The 19,834-nt window shown below is 41.1% G+C and overlaps 1 protein-coding gene across 1 annotated transcript in view; it reads left to right on the forward strand.

Annotated features, from left to right (window-relative positions):
• Nucleotides 1–17,553, forward strand: part of LOC309474425 (uncharacterized protein) — a 32,942-nt gene extending 15,389 nt beyond the window's left edge. Inside the window, exons 3-4 of the mRNA XM_082137006.1 lie at nt 15,381–15,580; nt 15,699–17,553. Coding sequence (XP_081993132.1) covers nt 15,381–15,580; nt 15,699–16,033 — 535 coding nt within the window. The 3' untranslated portion in view covers nt 16,034–17,553. The remainder of the gene's footprint in view (nt 1–15,380; nt 15,581–15,698) is intronic.
• The last annotated feature ends 2,281 nt before the right edge of the window (nt 17,554–19,834 follow it).

Raw genomic sequence — 19,834 nt, forward strand, 5'->3', positions numbered from 1 at the left:
TCCTGTTAAATACTGTTTGTGGATATCTGCTCAAACATAGATATGTATAACCATAATGTTTAATATTTTGGAGCGCGATGGCGTTTGAATGTATCATATTTTGGAGCGCGCTGTGGGTTTGAGTATCATATTTTGGAGCGCGCTGTGGGTTTTAATGTATCATATTTTGGAGTGCGATTGCGTTTGAAAGGAAAAATGCACCAAACATTAGGCTTTATGTTTTTACTATTATCTCATTTCATATCATCATAACGAATGGAAACATTTGAAGTAACATATGATAATCAATATATTTTTCTCTAGCGTAGTTGTTCTTGAAATCTTTTGGAAGATTTAATTTATTGTTATTATTATTTTATGCAGCACTGCGTAGCCTATGCCTACAAGGCACAACAAACCTGGTGTTCATTATATATTGTTGGAAACGTGTGTGTGTGTGTATTCTGTGAATTTTAAAAATAAATTTTAACCAGAAAAATCTAAAATCTATTCCCAAAATCGTGCAGCCCTATAGTTTCTCTTGATATCAGTATGTTCACAGTTTTTTCTTTTTTTTTTTTCTTTCAGGGACCAGATGCAACTGAGTCCTGCTGAGTCTCTGTACATGAACATGGTAAAGTGAAAATCAAACACCTTGGAAATGAAAGGTATGTACAATGTTTTTAGGAATGGCACAAAGGTCTCTGTCTTTGGATCATTGTTTTCAATGTGCTCTTTTGTCATTTGTATTTTTGGATTGTGTTGTGTTGTAAATAAATCCAAACAATCTAAAAGCCATTATTTTTTAAATCTCCTCATTCTTTGTGCAAGGTTGCTCTGAATGACAGGGCCTGATCGCTCCAAATAGGGCAGTTAGGGGAGTGTCTTTGTCTTTCTCAGGTGTGAAAAGCTTACATATTAATGAGATGATCACGCCTCTTCGCATATGGCTTTGTCACACAAAACACGTCTTAGAAATTTTAAATCAATATATTGTCTTATCTGAATGAGCAGTCAGGGTGATTTTCACATAGTTTTGGAGCAAATATTCTAGGCTATGTCATACAATTTTCAAAAGTCTTGTGAAGAAATAATCAGTATGGGTTTCATGGCCTTATTTCAGTGAGAATTTTTTTTAGTATTTTCACAAACCACGCATACATATCATTATCTCAAAACTACAAACTTTTACATACATGCTGCTGATATATTATTGTAGCAGAGTTTGTGCTGAATACAGTGTAATTAGACTTTAGCCATGAAAATGTCACTAGTAACAGAAAAAAACACAAATGTCAGAGCATGTCAGAACACCTCCAGAGCCCAGAAAACAGCTCAGACCTCAGAGGGTTAACAAGTGGTGCACGGGGAATAATTTAAACCCACAAGCGTGTGGGATTTCGTGGGTTTTGTGCTTCCTTCAGGAGCTGCTGGACGCGGGCAGGTCCCCCTCCACGCTCAAAGTCTATGTTGCGGCTATTGCAGCGTTCGCCGACCCGGCGCGCGGCCGCGCATTAGGAAGGAATGAATTCATCATCCGCTTCCTCAAAGGAGCCAGGAGGATGAATCCCCCGCGGCCCCCCTCGGTTCCGATCTGGGATTTGTCTTTGGTCCTAGAGGCCCTGAAAGCTTATCCCTTCGAACCTTTGAACACTGTGGATCTGAAATACCTCACGTTCAAAACCGTTTTTCTGATAGCTCTGTCTTCAGTTAAACGCGTGGGTGACTTACACGCGTTATCAGTTAACGGGGCGTGTCTTGAGTTCGGTCCTAATGACTCTATAGTCATTCTCAAACCGAGACATGGTTACGTCCCCAAGGTGATGGGCACTCCTTTCAGAGCGCAGGTCATTTCCCTCTCAGCCCTACCGGCATCCGGCAGCGAGGTTGATAGTAACCTCCTCTGCCCTGTCAGGGCTCTGAGGAATTACGTCACGCGCTCCGCCGCTTTCAGGCGCTCGGAGCAGCTTTTCGTTTCGTTTGGAGGGCGCACCAAGGGTCTCGCCGCCTCGAAACACAGTCTGTCCAGATGGATAGTGGACGCTATTGCGGCAGCTTATGCGTCCAGAAACCTGCAGTGCCCCTTGGGCATCCGGGCTCATTCCACCAGAGGCATGGCCTCATCGTGGGCTTGGTCCAGCGGGATTTCCATTCATGACATTTGTACAGCGGCAGGCTGGGCCTCCCCCTCTACATTTGTTAGGTTTTATAACCTGGAAGTCCCCGCCCTGCAGGCTAAACTTCTATCAGTCTAAGTCGTGTGTATGCCCTGCCCACACTTTTGTGCGCGGGCTACTTATTCGATTTAGCTCTCCTGGTTGAGCTGCACTAGAAAGGGTTTGTCAGTATAGACCGGCCGAGCCGCTCTACACCCCCTAATGTGTGCTTATGAACATGTGTTGGCCCACTAATATCTGTCGGCCACCTGTTTCCCACTTATCAGTGTTCCCCGGGTTTCCCCTGGGACTCATGTAGTGGATGCTGGGCGCGCACGGCGTTGACAAGGGGTTCCCGTAGCGTAAGCTAACTTACACAATACGAGAGAACCTCTCGTAAGAGAACGTAATCGGTTACTAACGTAACCTCGGTTCTCTCTAGAAGAGGGAACGAGTATTGCGTAACCCGCCGTGCTCGCGCCACGAGCTCATTTCGCTTCAGTCGACGAAAACCAGGGTATCAGCCTCCGAGCCTTCCTTTTATAAGCTAAGCCACTCCCATTCTGGCGGGCTGTGACGCGTGAGGGCGCGTGCGCCCTCATTGGGCGTGACGTCACGCCAGGCTCACTGGTAGGCTGCTGCAGTTGCCGCGGAGCAGCCAATGAGCGCGCTAGATAGCCTGCTCTAGGTCTGCTAGCTGCTGCACTGCGTTGACAATGAATAAAAATTAAGGATAATGTTTTGGCTTCATATCTCGAGAAAAGATGACTTTACCCGTAGCGTAAGCTAACTTACGCAATACTCGTTCCCTCTTCTAGAGAGAACCGAGGTTACGTTAGTAACCGATTACGTTTTACTATTGATACCTTAAGTACATTAGAGTATGCAAGATCATTTTCCTCAACTAAGGTTTGAAATATATGACTAGTAGTTTATCCCCAATTAGTAATAGTAGTAACTAGTATTAGTAGTTATTAAAAGTACTTTTTTTCAGAAATATACTCTTTCTGAAAAAAATCTCAGTGACATGGCAGCCGTCGATTGAGTCAACCCTGCAAACCTGTTGGTAGACAACTTAGTGGATAGTGGAAATACGCCCTCAAACACTCTGGAGACCATCCCAGATGATGTCCCACCAGCAGAGAGGCCTTACCAGGGTCTCTATTGTGGCCATCCCGGTCCGGCAGCACCACCAGGGTCTCCCTGCTCAGCTGAATAAAAGTCTACATAATTTTTTCTTATTTTATGTACTGTAAATTTAAATGTTTATGTTGATTTTGATAGGTTTAATGTATGTTGGAAATAGTTGGAAAAAGTACATTTACGTAGCCTATAGAACAAATGATTTTCATTTACCAATACAAAAATACAAAAATACAAAAAATTATTATTTATTTTTTAAAAAGGTATAGAAGAATTTGTTTCATGTAGAAATTATGACTGTCATTAAAAAATAAACAATGTCCAAAACAATTCATTCTCTTGTACACATTTAAAGTTGCATAAAAATAAATTTACAGAATTTTTCTTTCCTTTTAAAAAATAAGTGAAAAAAAGTTAAACAAGAATATATAGAAAAAATATATATATTTTTCAATCATTCTCTCAAGAAGAGAAAACAGCCTGTCCATCCTCTCCCTACTCTCCTGTGCTCTCCTCGCCTCTGCCTCCCTCTGTAGTTGCATGTCTTCTCTGATCAAGTCCAAAAACTCGTCCTCTCTGTCTCGCCGCCTTCGTGCTGCTGCTGGTGCTGGTGCTGGTGCTGCTACCCCTGGCTCCTCCTCACCGTGGGCACCCACTGCTGAACTCGGCTCTGGTGTGTCCTCAGGGATTGAGGCAATGAGGACAGGGGAGTTGGTGCAATGCCTCTGTCCCAACACCTCATCCATGAGGACAAACCAGGGCCAAGTTTCAGCAGTGGGTTTCCCACTCACATCCTCACATGTCCCAGGACACTTGCAATCCTAAGGCAGAGCAAATTAACCATGGCTTGTTAACAACAACAGCACAATACATTTCAGCAAAGTTTTTTTTTTTTTTTTTTTTTGCCTGTATGGCCCAGCAGACCCATTTTCTCCAGAATAGCTCTAAAAAGGCAGAAAAGGGTACTTATGAAAAATATTAACACAGGGGTGCAATCTTAACATAAGTGCACTGTTAACACTGCAAAATATGACACATCAGGATATGCATACAAAATACTTCAGAAATCATATTTCTGGATATTCAAATTTGGTTAAAGCCTTTGTAGACATAGCTTGCATGACAGCACTACAAAAACACATAAAAGTGAAACCCGATTGCCTTATCTACTGCTTTTCTTATTGTTGTAGGCTTTATAGGGTGAGTGATATTTCTTATAATACACAAGTGAGACAGACTAGTGCAAATATTACAAATAGGTCGTTGTCTTACCTCCAAGCCACGCTGGCGGAGTTTTTCACCCCCGTAAAGAAATGCTCATTTTCAGACCGCAATTTAATAAATTGAGCTGTCTACTCCTAGCTCCCTGAAACAATTATTAAACTAATATTAGCACAAGTTTTGACTCAAACCACCTGACAAATGAAGCCACACAATGGTGACGATGACGAAGGAGTTAAGATGAAGTTTATAAGAAAGAAAAACTTGTGGCTTTTAACCCTCTGAGGTCTGAGCTGTTTTCTGGGCCCTGGAGGTGGTCTGACATGCTCTGACATTTGTGTTTTTTTCTGTTACTAGTGACATTTTCATGGCTAAAGTCTAATTACACTGTATTCAGCACAAACTCTGCTACAATAATATATCAGCAGCATGTATGTAAAAGTTTGTAGTTTTGAGATAATTACATTTATGCATGGTTTGTGAAAATACAAAAAAAATTCTCACTGAAATAAGGCCATGAAACCCATACTGATTATTTCTTCACAAGACTTTTGAAAATTGTATGACATAGCCTAGAATATTTGCTCCAAAACTATGTGAAAATCACCCTGACTGCTCATTCAGATAAGACAATATATTGATTTAAAATTTCTAAGACGTGTTTTGTGTGACAAAGCCATATGCGAAGAGGCGTGATCATCTCATGAATATGTAAGCATTCAACACCTGAGAAAGACAAAGACACTCCCCTAACTGCCCTATTAGGAGCGATCAGGCCCTGTCATTCAGAGCAACCTTGCACAAAGTATGAGGAGATTTAAAAAAGAATGGCTTTTAGATTGTTTGGATTTATTTACAACACAACACAATCCAAAAATACAAATGACAAAAGAGCACATTGAAAACAATGATCCAAAGACAGAGACCTTTGTGCCATTCCTAAAAACATTGTACATACCTTTCATTTCTAAGGTGTTTGATTTTCACTTTACCATGTTCATGTACAGAGACTCATGTGAATGTTGAAGTCAGCAGGACTCAGTTGCATCTGGTCCCTGAAAGAAAAAAAAAAAAAGAAAAAACTGTGAACATACTGATATCAAGAGAAACTATAGGGCTGCACGATTTTGGGAATAGATTTTAGATTTTTCTGGTTAAAATTTCTTTTTAAAATTCACAGAATACACACACACACACACGTTTCCAACAATATATAATGAACACCAGGTTTGTTGTGCCTTGTAGGCATAGGCTACGCAGTGCTGCATAAAATAATAATAACAATAAATTAAATCTTCCAAAAGATTTCAAGAACAACTACGCTAGAGAAAAATATATTGATTATCATATGTTACTTCAAATGTTTCCAGTCGTTATGATGATATGAAATGAGATAATAGTAAAAACATAAAGCCTAATGTTTGGTGCATTTTTCCTTTCAAACGCAATCGCGCTCCAAAATATGATACATTAAAACCCACAGCGCGCTCCAAAATATGATACTCAAACCCACAGCGCGCTCCAAAATATGATACATTCAAACGCCATCGCGCTCCAAAATATTAAACATTATGGTTATACATATCTATGTTTGAGCAGATATCCACAAACAGTATTTAACAGGAAACACGGGTCTAAATAGTATAATATTCACCATATATCTAGCAACAGTTCAACTGCAATGTGAAGTTTATGCAACACTACCATAAACTAATAAGTAAGAATTTCTTACCTTACATCTTTCTTGTCTTCAAATCGCGTTCTTCTTCTTCTGGGGGTAAATCCAATGTAAGCTCAGACGTGTCTTCCAAACTCGACGAAAAGCAGAGACTTGTGAAGTTTTTTGGTGTTTTGTGTTTGAGGTAACGAGGGCGTTCGCGTCCCATGTGGAGATTTGCATGTGAATCTCTTTTGCGCGAGTGGGCATGTCGAATTAAAAAGTAATTAGCAAGCGTTTGAGATACTGGACATCCTGTTGGTTTTATACAAATTACTTAAACAGAGAATATTTGTTTTCAGTTTGAATCCGATCATTTAAAAGTACACACTTAAATGTGTATAAAGGTATATGGCAAGGCAAGGCAAGGCAGAGAACGCTGAGTTTTGTTTCAGTTTATAGACGTGCTCAAGAAAAAAAAGTTCACCGCGACGGAGAGGCAGAACGCACACCCTGTTTATTTTCTTTATTTTACAAAAGCACAATGTTTTGATTTGATTGTAAGTGGACACATACAAAAGTAGAAATATCACAGATAATTTTTTTATATTTCTTTTTTCTGTATAACCATAAATGACGGAGTAATTTAAGTTTATGTTGCTGCTATGTGAAAAAAATCCAGCAAAACGCGTCGGCGCGTTTCTCGACCTCAGAGGGTTAACTGTGGTTTCGCTAGCTATTTGAGTAAATGAAAACATAATACTTACATTTAAATGTGAATTTGCCGTCCACCACCGAACTCTCGGCCGCAATTTTCTTTTTATAAAAATGCTGTCGTCACCAACGCACAATGACTTATTGGGTAGGATAGGCCACTAAGGATCCATAGGCCCTGTCCAAAATGGCACCCTAAGCACTCGTGGTCTTCCTACGAGTCCGCACTTTCGTGACGTAATGCCACTTTGACTGTCGGGAAGAAGTCTGCTGCGGAGTGCGCATCGAGGGCGCATATCAACCGCAGAGGGGGCACTCGCGAGCACCCTTCTGAGGCCTAAAATGACAAATGGGACACCCTACGGTCTCACGGACTTAACGGACACGCGCACGCGGCAGCCATTGTAAGTCCACAAGACCGGAAGTGCCCGAAATATGAAGTGTGCCATTTGGGACAGGGCCAAAGTATCCTTTCTTTCACGGGGAAACGAATGGTGCATTTGGCGTAGCTTTTGAATCAGGGTAGCCTTCGTCGCGCCGCGGTGACGCAACCGGCCTTCGACGGATGCAGAATTGAATTGGGACATTCTTCGTTGCGCCGCTGTGACGCAATCAGCCTTCAAATATGACCTTCAGATGATGCAGCTTTGGCATTGGGACACAGCTATAGACCTTATGCGCCAGAGAAACAAGGGCGCAGCCATCTTTAGAATATTGTCTTTGAACTTCCGTTTTTGCGGTCGCTCTGTATATCTCTATGGCATTGCTGTCCAGGAGTAATTAGCTTTTGAAGTGGATTTACTAAATGTAAAGTTAACGAAAGTTATCATGAGGATTGTAATGTTTAAAGCAGATGTCTTATCAAATGTCAGGAGACCGGGAAGATTTTAAAATGAGCCGTTCATTCATAAATACGCAAGATCGTAGTGAAAATACAGACCGGAAGACAAAAGACAACGAGCGCAGCGCTGAAAAGGGGTGGGGCTACATAAGGTCTATAGCCTAAGGTTTTTTTTGGGGGGGGGGGTACATAACTACGGAGCCCCTGAAGGGACCTTTGCGAAAATAAAAAATATACAGACTCTCGCGTGCTCACGAGAAACTTTCGAAGACATGAAAATACACACTCCGATCTTAAATGGTTGTTATTCAAGAATGCTTTGGAATATAGGCTACGTTCACACTGCAGGCTGAAACGACCCAATTCCGATTTTTTTGCCCCTATGCGACCTGTATCTGATCTTTTCATGACAGTCTGAACGACACAGATCCGATCTTTTCAAATGCGACCCAGGCCACTTGGGTATGTGGTCCCAAATCCGATACATATCCGATCTTTTCAAATGCGACTTCAGTCTGAACGGCCAGGTCGCATTTATCCGACCCGCACGTCATTGATACGCGAAAAACGTCATAATCCTGCGTTGAAGTAGTCGTCGGTTTGAAAACGGACTGCATATTCGTCGAGCTGAGGTAAATCTGCCGAACGGGTCGACCTCGACGAGCCCGTTAAATAAAAAATAAATAAAAAAAAAGCCCACGGCCATTATATACGTTATGTTAACTTATTTGTGCTGAATCTGATATTAGATAGGTCAGCGGCTGCTGTCTGGCTCTTGTGTAACGGTCGCTGCGCGCGCTCGTGTGTGTGTGTGTGTGTGTGTGTGTGTGTGTGTGTGTGTGAGAGAGAATCACAGTTAAAGTTTAGCTACTTCCGCAAACAAAAAGTGACGTCGTTGACCGTTGAGTACTCTTCTGCGCATGCGAGTCACTTCTGGGTCATTTCACGTTCACACAGGAGATCACAAAAGGTCGCATTTAATTGGAAATGTGAACGGCCTTGCAAAAAAATCGAATTTTTTCAAAAAATCGGAATTGAGCATTAAGCCCTGCAGTGTGAACGTAGCCATAGATGTAAGATTGGTCTTGTTTTAAAGGAGACATTTGGCAGATTTTTGTAGAAGTGAAATAAATTAATAAAGTGTAATAGAAAAAAAGTTATAGAAGTTTGAGTTTATGAAAATTTTATTATTCATATTTTATATAAAATATATATTTTCAAAACAGGTTGGACTCTAAAACTACAAGAAAATTAAAACCAAAACCCTGAACAAGTTGTGTTTAAAATTTTAGGTTGCTATATCAAAAAATTTGCTTTCAGTAAGATTTTGTTTGGGTGCAGTACCACACTTTTTCACTAGGTGACAACTATACTCCATTACTGCCCGTAAGGGCACCTCCATTTCCATATGTGGTTTGAGTGATCTGAACCATATATTTCCACAATTTTTTACTTGCCTTGAAACACGGAAGACCAAACTTAATCAGTGCACTTTTGTTATCAAAAAGAATACTGTAAAAATGCACTGTGTCACATGTATGTTCAGTTTAGTTCAGTTTCTGCCTTGTCTGTATTAGTTCTAGTTAGTCACTATGGTTTCTAATTATTTAAGACTTGTCAGCTGTTCCTGTTTAGTTACCTCATTTGCCTTGTGTACTTATACTCCCCGTTCTGTTCAGTCCCTTGTCGGTTATTGTTTGTTTAAACATAGTGTGAAGTTTGTCATTGTATTAAAAGACTTTGCATCCATCACCGTCATGCACCTTTCTACAGCCACCAGATGCATTACAATATGTTCCCCGTAATAAATAAAAAAAGGGTTACACTTTATTTTAAGGTGTCATTGTTACAGTGTAATTATATATTTAAGTACTGAGTAATATTAATCAACTGCATGTACTTACTATAGGGATAGGGTAGGATTAGGATTTGTTTGAGGGTTAGTTGCATGTAATTATGCATAATTTACTGTTATTACTATGGTAAGTACATGTACCATATGTAACAAGGACACTGTAAAATAAAGTGTTACCAAAAAAAGCCTTTATGTATTGGTATACTATTATTACAAAAAGGTATGCAGTGTATGTTCTCACTAAATTGCTCCTAAACGTAAGATTGTTGCTTATCATAATGGTAGAATAAGTACCTCTTAGTTCTAAAATACTTACAGTATAAATAATTTGTTAATTTTCCTGCTTGTTACCCCTTTATTCCCCAAACTTTACATATTTTTCCCATCTATCTATAAATTACAGGAATGTCTTTCTGTCTGTCTGTGTCTGTTATTCGCATATCTCTCGAACCATTAGTCCTATGGATTTCAAACTTGACAGGTGTCTTGCTACGGGCACGAGTAAGTGCAGTGCCAAGTTTGACGTTGTTTGGATTGGAAATGCAAAAGATATCGGTAAATATATCGGTAAAAGAAGCACATAATGGCTTTTGCCGCTCTAGCCGCTGGCCACTCCCCCTCTCACACTGCACACTGAGTGAGCACAGCTGGCCACTCCCCCTCTCACACTGCACACTGAGTGAGAACAGCTGAACCCTCCCCCTCTCACACTTCACACTGAGTGAGAACAGCGCAGGACCAGAGACAGAGAGGGTCGAAGAAAGCAGCGAAGCTTAAGTAGCGTTTTCTCTGAGTTCACAGTGTAGCCTGCTCCCTGAGTCGTTGCGCTTATTAATCGTCGCACTTATTCATTTGTGGATGTTAACTGAATCTGTAAGTCAGCTACACTGTTTACTTCTGAATATTATATTTTATTCTGGTGCGCTTAACGTTATCGCTACAGTGTAATAGTAGCCTATGCTATTCACCAACTAAACATATCCTATTCAATGCGTTCACAGTCTCTTTCACGGCCATCATTTGAAGTAGCCTATTCTGTTTGCTCAAGCATGGCCTGGTCTCAATGCTAAGTTATTACTGTGTCATGCACGTTGAAGTTAACCTGTAACTATGTGATGTTGAATATGCTATGTTAAATAGTTGCCCTGCCTATTCAACAGGATAGCTCATGTAAGCTATGCAGGCTTAAACGAGGTTAACTCTCCTCTTACCAATCGTGACGGCAAATCCCCATCTTTCCAGTGTAAGCAATCCTTACTTTTCATCATTGATCAACCAAGTTAGCTGTTTGTGTTCTCCTTTGTTGTGCTTAACGTTGTTTTATCGGTCATTAACTGGATATAGTGGTGCAACGGATCATCATTGATCCGTGATCCGTTCGGATCAATATCTTCGGTTCGGCACTCACGTGATCCGCGGATTGATTTATGAAAAAAAAGTTGTGCGCATGTTCAGTCCACACACAGCGTGGTCATGGCGAGCGTTATGAACCGCAGAGAGCGTGACGCCGCAAAACCTCCAGACGTGCGTAAACGCGTCTTTACATTGACTTCACATTGAAATCACTCGCGCCAGACGCTCTATTCGCGTTTGGTGTGAACGCAGCATGGGTGACGGCGAGAGAGAGAGAGAAAGAGTGCCTGCGAGTGCGAGCGAGCAAGGTAATACGTTGTCAAATATGTTTAAACTTAAATGAACTACATATACAAGTAGTTATGTCTCTTTGTATTTATTTGTCCTGTTATTGACATAGGCCTAATGCACGTCATTGACAAAATGCGCAACCAGATGTTCGAATAATTCGAATATGTGTTTTTTAGAGGGAATATTCGAACGTCATTTTTGAGCAATTTTGACAGCCCTATATGACAGTGGAAACACATAAAGCATTGGTCCATGTTTAAAGGAAGGAGATGCCTTTTTATGTTGCACTTTAAGTTATTTTTCATTAATTATGTTAAAAAGAAGATATTATGCCTTGTGCACTTTAAGTTGATTTTATATATTTTAATTTAATAATTTAAAAGTGTTAATAAAAAAATTATTTATTTTTTTGCTGATCCGAAAAATGATCCGATCCGTGACTCTGATCCGAGAAACGATCCGAACTGTGAGTTTTTTGATCCGTTGCACCCCTAACTGGATAGTAGTCAACAAGTCAAACATAGCCTGATCTCAATGCTAAAACTGGCTATTATGCTCTTAACTATTAACTGATTTTGCACGGGCACTGCACTAGTATACCTAAACGGACAAACTTTATAGGTACACTATAATTACTGAAAGTTATGTTGTAAATTAATTATTCTACATAAAAGTGGGCTCCCTTCATGGTGGCTGCCATGTCGAGATCAGGTTTTGGACATTTGGTTGTGAAACAATATGGGTGTTAAACAGGATTTTCTAAAATTACATTGGTCCGCTGAACACATTTGCTTTTGCTTGATGTTGCAAGTGTCAGAATGAAGTCCAAAAACACACCTGTTTCAGACAGTGAAACAAACAGTATTACTTAGTGCACCTTTAACTGTGAGATAGTTATACATGATGTCATTAACTGTATTTCAAGATTCCTTATTAACTGAGGCATTACATTTACATTTAGTCATTTAGCAGACGCTTTTGTCCAAAGCGACTTACAAATTGGGACTAAATTAAGCAAGTCATCGTGAAGAGGCAAAAAAACAACGCAAGAAGTGCTCAAAATACGAAGTTCAGGCATTATTCAGAGTAGCATAAGCCCGATAAGCGAGAATTTACAGAAAAATATATATATATACACAATTATTTTTTTATATATATTTTTTTTTTTTATGAGGTTAAGTGCTCACGAAAGAGAAGAGTTTTCAGCTCTTTTTTGAATGTTGTCATGGATTCTGCATTCCGGATGCCGGTGGGGAGATCATTCCACCAGCATGGAACTGTGAATGAGAATGTTCTGGAAAGTGATTTTTTGGCTCTCTGTGATGGGACCACGAGACGTCGCTCGTTGACCGATCGAAGGCTTCTGGTAGGGATGTAGACTTGTAGGAGTGAGTGAAAGTAGGAGGGAGCTGAGCCTGTGACAGATCTGTAAGCAAGCGTCAGTGCCTTGAACTTGATGCGAGCAGAGAGAGGTAGCCAGTGCAGTGAGATGAACAAAGGAGTGACGTGGGCCCTCTTGGGCTCGTTGAAGACAAGACGAGCTGCAGCGTTCTGAATCATTTGTAGAGGTTTAGTTGCACATGATGGAAGTTCAGCCAGAAGAGCATTGCAGTAGTCAAGCCTAGTAATGACCAGGGCCTGGACGAGAAGTTGTGTTGCATGCTCAGCAGTGCAAACCTGCATGATCGAGCTGTCTTTGAAAGGTGATCTGTGAAGGTCAGCTGGTCATCAACTGTTACTCCAAGATTTCTGACCGACCTTGATGGGGTGATTGATGATGAGTCTAGCTGGATAGTGAAGTCGTGTTGCAGAGACGGATTGGCAGGGAGGACGAGAAGCTCAGTCTTTGCCAGGTTGAGCTGCAGGTGATGTTCCTTCATCCATGTCGAGATGTCCGCCAGACAGCTTGAGATCCGTGTAGCTACTGTGGGATCATCTGGTTGAAATGAGAGGAAGAGCTGTGTGTCATCAGCATAGCAGTGGTAGGAGAAACCATGTGCCTGAATGATGTGTCCCAGTGATGTGGTGTAGATGGAGAAGAGGAGGGGACCAAGAACTGAACCCTGAGGAACCCCTGTGGTCAGATGATGTGCTCTGGATGCCTCGCCTCGCCATGCGACCCTGAAGGACCTACCTGTGAGATAGGACTCAAACCAGTGGAGGGAGGTTCCTGTGATGCCCAGTGATGAGAGGGTGGACATAATGATCTGATCATTCACAGTGTCGAAGGCAGCAGACAGATCCAGAAGAATGAGAACTGAGGATTTGGAAGCAGCTTTTGCGATCCGTAGGGCTTCTGTGACCGACAGTAATGCAGTCTCAGTTGAGTGTCCTTTCTTGAAGCCGGATTGGTTGGCGTCCAGCTGGTTGTTCAGAGACAAGAATGATGTTACTTGGTTGAAAACAGCTCTTTCAAGTGTTTTTGCAATGAATGGTAGGAGAGAGATAGGTCTGTAATTGTCTACAAATTATGTGTTTAGTGTTGGTTTTTTAAGCAGTGGGGTTACCCGAGCCTGCTTGAATGCAGTAGGGAAAGTGCCAGTATGGAGGGATGAGTTGATGATGTGTGTGAGGGCTGGTAGGAGTGTGGGAGAGATGGCTTGTAGAAGGTGTGAGGGGATAGGGTCTAGAGGGCAGGTGGTAGGATGACTGGACATAATAAGTTTAGATACTTCTTCCTTGGTTAGCGGAGAGAAGGAGGAGAGAAGGTTATTGGCTGTGGGAGAGGTTGGTCTGGGTTCCTGTGTGTGTGGAGCTGAGAACTGACTGCTGATAGTTGTTGTTTTGTCGGTGAAGAAGTTAGCAAAATCGTCAGCAGTTAAAGAGGAGGTTGGTGGTGGTGGGGGTGGACAGAGGAGAGAGTTGAATGTCTTGAAGAGTGATCGTGAGTTAGAGGCGTTTTTGATCTTGTTGTGGAAGTGGGAAGATTTTGCAGCATGAACATCAACAGAAAATGAAGAGAGGAGAGATTGATACATACTCAGGTCAGATGTGTCTTTTGATTTGCGCCATTTCCTCTCTGCTGCCCTGAGTTCGGTCCGATGTTCACGAAGAACCTCAGATAACCAGGGGTTAGAGGGAGTAGCGCGTGCAGGCCTGGAGGAGAGAGGGCAGATTTTGTCTAGAGAAGAGGTTAGAGTGGAGAATAAGGTATCCGTTGCGGTATTCACATCCAGAGATGAGAATTGTGAGGGTGAGGGAAGAGAAGATGACACGGCAGAGGAAAGATTGGCGGGAGAAAGTGAGCGCAGGTGTCGTCTGAAAGTGACTGGGGGCATTAGAGTATGAAGCCTTGTTTATACTTTTATCTGGCTCCGCAACGCACGCAAGCCTCTTCTGACTGCGATCCTGCCCAAACGGACGAGGCGTTTATAATTGACGCGCTCGCCACTGTACTATTCTTTGAAACGACAGTGGGCAACTCAGAGTAATTGTCCTCCAATGAAGCAGTGGTGAGAAGACGTAAGGTACACACGTGAAGATGTTTGTTTTTATTACTCTTCACCAAACCCACGCTACAAAAGAACCAAAAAATTGTGTGAAACCCAGTAAACCTTTAGATTATTACTTGTGGCATTAGAACAAAATATATGGACATGAGAATATATGTATAAAATTAAATCAAACAACATTCTCTGAAATATTTTCAAATTTCATTAAACATTTTAATTTAATTTCATGAACATTTTTATTAAACATGGACCTTTATTTTCATCAAAAAGGCTTATTTCTGTTTTTGAAGGGTAATTTTACCGACACCCGCAAACTGGGTGTCGGTATAGATGACGGTGCAGACGTACCTGCTCGGCCAGATCTGGCTCGAAATTGGGCATCTTCGGAAGATGAGCCACATAAAAGTTAGAAAAAATGCCATGCACACCACCATGCAAAATTAGTTCACTCAACGCGCACGACTGCCCACACCGCGATGACATCTTTTTTTGTTGTGTACATCTTCGTGCTTGTGCGGACGCGGCCAGTATAAACCAGGCTTTACATTGGTCAGTTAACTTTTTTGTGCACAGAAAAGTGCTTTTAAAAGCTGGGGTCAGGAATTACCAGAAAGCTTAATTGAAATGCTTATAACATTTTAAGAAAAAAATATTCAAGTTTAATCTGAGTGGCTTTTGTGCATTCCAAAGTTATTAGATATGAGTTTTTGATGTCCAGGTTTGGTACGGAGCGCCTATATGCACAGAAAGAAGACCTATTGCATGAAGTGCTGGAGCTGGAAGCCGAGAAGAATCTTCTAGCGAGTGGGGAAAATAAATACCAGGATGAAGAGCTCAGGAAGAGAGCACTGGAAGAATTCTCATCACTTGAGCCTGACAAATCCACTGTGCTGTCAGTAACAACAGCTCCACCTGCTGGTAAGGAGCTTTTAGTTTGGAAATGATTATAACCACATGTATCATTAGACAACATACAGCCTGAAGATAATTGCTTTTATTGCATCTAATTTAAACACATTTGTGTAATTTTTAACAGTGGTAGCAAGCCCAGAACCTGAAGAGCAGGAGGAGGCTGAGCTCACAGCTCCTACAGCCAAAAGGCCATGTCAGTGCTGCTGCCAAACCTATTCAGAGATCCTGAGCTTTCTAGAAAAGCGCTTTGAAGCAGAGCAGAGTCTGCGAGAGGAGGAGATGGCACTGAGAAGAGAGGAGCTAGAAATCCAGAGGAGTAAGATTGCCCTGGATCGAGAGCGTCTTGGAGCAGAGAGAAAAGAGCGGGAACGACGGTTTGAGCTGGAGAGTCAGGAAAGGCAGGTCATACTGGACTTGTTGAAAGAGAAGGTCCTAAAGAATGAACGGAACTCTGACTGAAATTAGAAGTTTTTCTTTTCAGTCTTTGATGTTGAACTCTCCTTCCAACCAATGCTAGCATTTCACTTTCCCTGTTTAATTTGATCTCCTTAAAGTATGAAAAGAATATAAACCTATAATAATATAGTATATATAGCATTTAATGCAATGGGTAAATGTCTTGAGATATGGTTGCATTCAATAAATCACCTGAGAGAACACTGACCCCAGGTTTCAAAGACAAGGCTTAAGCCTAGTCCCAGACAATAATGCATATTTGAGCTGGTTAACTGAAAGCAATTTGCACTTACATATTTTAAAATGGGTCAGTGCCATTGTTTTGTCTCAAGATGCACACCAGTTATGTTTTTCTAAGGTACATTTATAAAAGGTACCCAAATCTCCTAATTGAACTAAGGCCTAATCCTGTCTTAATCTAAACTGTAACGAATGGATTTAATCCAAAATGCTCTAGACATCATAAAACCTTCCCCCTCTTCCCTGTTGTCATCGGCCCTCAAACCAGTTCTCTTCAAAGACCGTTATCACCTCTGCTCTCCTGAACGATCTCAGCAAGAGACTGTATCTGCAACCCTCAAAAGATAGCACAGCAGACCAGACGGCACGAGCCAGTTGGTCAAAGACTAGAGACAAACTTCCAATACACAAAGGACATTTACTCCATTCTTACCCACAAACTTTCCCAAATGTTTATAATATTTCTCCTGTGTTTTATGCCCCTATGGTTTATTAGTTATGACTAGTTATGATTCTTTAGTTATGTTAGAGTAACTTCAAATGTTGATATCCAAAGATGATGTACTGTATCACTGATTTAATGTCTTCAAATCCCCTTTCTTGGTATCAAAAGAATCATCTTTTGATTTTATAATCAATGGTGTACAACATGTTATGATAAATTGCATCATAAATGTTTGTACCATACTTTTGTGTAAAGACTGCACAAATTCTCCATGCCACCATGAACATGCAAATGGAAATAAGATAGAACAAAGACTTTCTTCCGTTCATCTTTGATTGGTCACCTCACCAAATGGTTGTGAACTGCTATGACCTTTAAGAGTGTCTGATTAGTTCAGAACTTTGCTCAATCTCTTTGAGACAACATTTTCCTGTCTCCTTCTGGCAACTTCATCTTCAAGTTAATTTCTTTGGATTCAACGTGGACCACGCCAAGAACCCAAATGAACGCTTTTCAGCGCACTCCTGGCAAAATCATCAAGAATCTCAAGAATCTCATGCATCTGGACTTGTTCAGCAATCAAAGTCAATGCAAGTACCTGTTCGCAGCCTTTAGATGCGTTTCTAAGTTATTGCGCCCCTTTAAGGTGACCCTGATACTTTTATGTTTCTCGTAGGTTGTGGTTAACTGATTGTAATCTTGCCATTCTGTTTTCTTCTCTCTCTCTTTCTTCACTTCACTTTTTTTACTTTCTTGATTCTGTATACAATCTTTGCTTAGTTTAGTTGTGTGTGTAGCCTACCATAGTTTCGTTTATTAAACCATTATATCCACGCTTTATTGTCTCTGTGTTTGCCACTCACAAAAAGATCAAAGTCACTTAAACATCTTGATCTAGCTGTACATATGCTATTACCCTGCTAGTATTTTATTTACTTTAGTTGGAAAAAGTTTATTCTTTCTTTGCCAGGAAGATCATTTATTTCCTAGAATTGATAATTGATTGTACTTTCCGTTCATTGGATGAACTGATTCAATAATTGTACTATTAATTCTGCTACAGTCAATTCTGTAACTAATTAAAATATTTATAATTAATTAATAATAAATTCGTTATGATTAATTATATATATATAGTATATATCTTTTGAGCTAATTTGCTACAAAGCCCTGTCAGTGAAACCAGGCCTGAATTTAGTAACTGCTGTAATTGCTTAATTTTAGATGCAGTAATGGCACAATTAGATTATTGGGCTGATTGAGATAATTGCTTATTCTGGATTTGCACAGTTGCACTATTGTGCCCTTATAGAGCCATTATGGAACTAAACTGTTCAAGGTGTTACATAAAAAATATCTCATGTTTCTTCTGTATCAGGACAGGTATGTTTTCACACTGATATTTTATTCACTTGCCTACACTGGCCGCATTGTACTTAAAGCTGTGTGTAACTGAAGCTATTACAATTGTGAAATACCACTGAATACAGAGGCTGTTGCAGAACATTTGCATTTACACTCACCTAAAGGATTATTAGGAACACCATACTAATACTGTGTTTGACCCCCTTTCGCCTTCAGAACTGCCTTAATTCTACGTGGCATTGATTCAACAAGGTGCTGAAAGCATTCTTTAGAAATGTTGGCCCATATTGATAGGATAGCATCTTGCAGTTGATGGAGATTTGTGGGATGCACATCCAGGGCACGACGCTCCCGTTCCACCACATCCCAAAGATGCTCTATTGGGTTGAGATCTGGTGACTGTGGGGGCCATTTTAGTACAGTGAACTCATTGTCATGTTCAAGAAACCAATTTGAAATGATTCGAGCTTTGTGACATGGTGCATTATCCTGCTGGAAGTAGCCATCAGAGGATGGGTACATGGTAGTCATAAAGGGATGGATATGGTCAGAAACAATGCTCAGGTAGGCCGTGGCATTTAAACGATGCCCAATTGGCACTAAGGGGCCTAAAGTGTGCCAAGAAAACATCCCCCACACCATTGAGTGAGTGTGTCTGCTTCGGTGCTGTAAGCTCCGTCTTAGCCTCGTATTTCCTTGTTTTGAACCATAATTTACTACAATTTCTAGTTGTTTATATTACTACTAAATACAGCTTACCCAACCCTGACATCGCTAGCTTACGTTACTACTAGCACAACACGCTAGTAATTCGCTAGCCTGTAAACGCGCCACCCGTGTGCGCTCAGCTATTTTTATTTATTTATTTTCTCTCGCGCGCTCGCGCCTTTGAGTTCAGAAAAGCTCAGGTGAGTAAGAAACACTCAACAAACACGGTGAGTAATGTCTTGTCCTGTTATTATCATGCGTTGCGTCTGAATGCGTTGTTGTTTTTGGAGCTCTATCGATTTGATTTATAATTCTTGATTTTCTCTTTAAACTCGCTTACAACGAACATTTTCTACTTTTCCTCACTGAGAAGCACTAATGTTACTGCTCAAACCTCATTGTTACAACGCGGACTGTTGAGCAGACGCGTCTCAAGCCTATTAGTGATCCAACGCTGCATACTCTTAAAGGTTACGTCCGTGGATCACGGCTGAACGCGTCTTCTCCACACTCACTTATAAACAAAAAAAAAATTTTTTCGCCTATCGTGCGTCTACTCTACACCCCTACCACTAAAAAACCTAAAAAACCTCATAGTTACAACGCGGACTGTTGAGCAGACGCGTCTCAAGCCTATTAGTGATCCAACGCTGCATACTCTTAAAGGTTACGTCCATGGATCACGGCTGAACGCGTCTTCTCCACACTCACTTACAAACAAACTTATAATATAAATTAGTATTAATATTGATAGCATCACTGGTAGCTTCGTTGCTAACTCACTGTCCATCTGTTAAAATGGCGAATATATCAGATGTAAGTAGTCTACCGCTTGGTGCAGGTGAGGACACATTTGAGCTGCACGCACTGCAGTCTGAGCTGGAAGCTGTTGAGAAACAGATCCACAACCTTTTATTGAGACAGGCCGAGCTGAGAGACCGGTGTTTGGCTCTTGAAACATCACGCGCCGATGCACACAAATCAGTGTTTAACGTTACTAACCCGCTGACTCCGACCGCGTCTACTCCGTGCGTTCCTCAGCATCG

The sequence above is a fragment of the Leuciscus leuciscus genome (assembly GCF_965113295.1).
Source record: "Leuciscus leuciscus genome assembly, chromosome: 14".
In the NCBI taxonomy this organism is placed as follows: domain Eukaryota; kingdom Metazoa; phylum Chordata; class Actinopteri; order Cypriniformes; family Leuciscidae; genus Leuciscus; species Leuciscus leuciscus.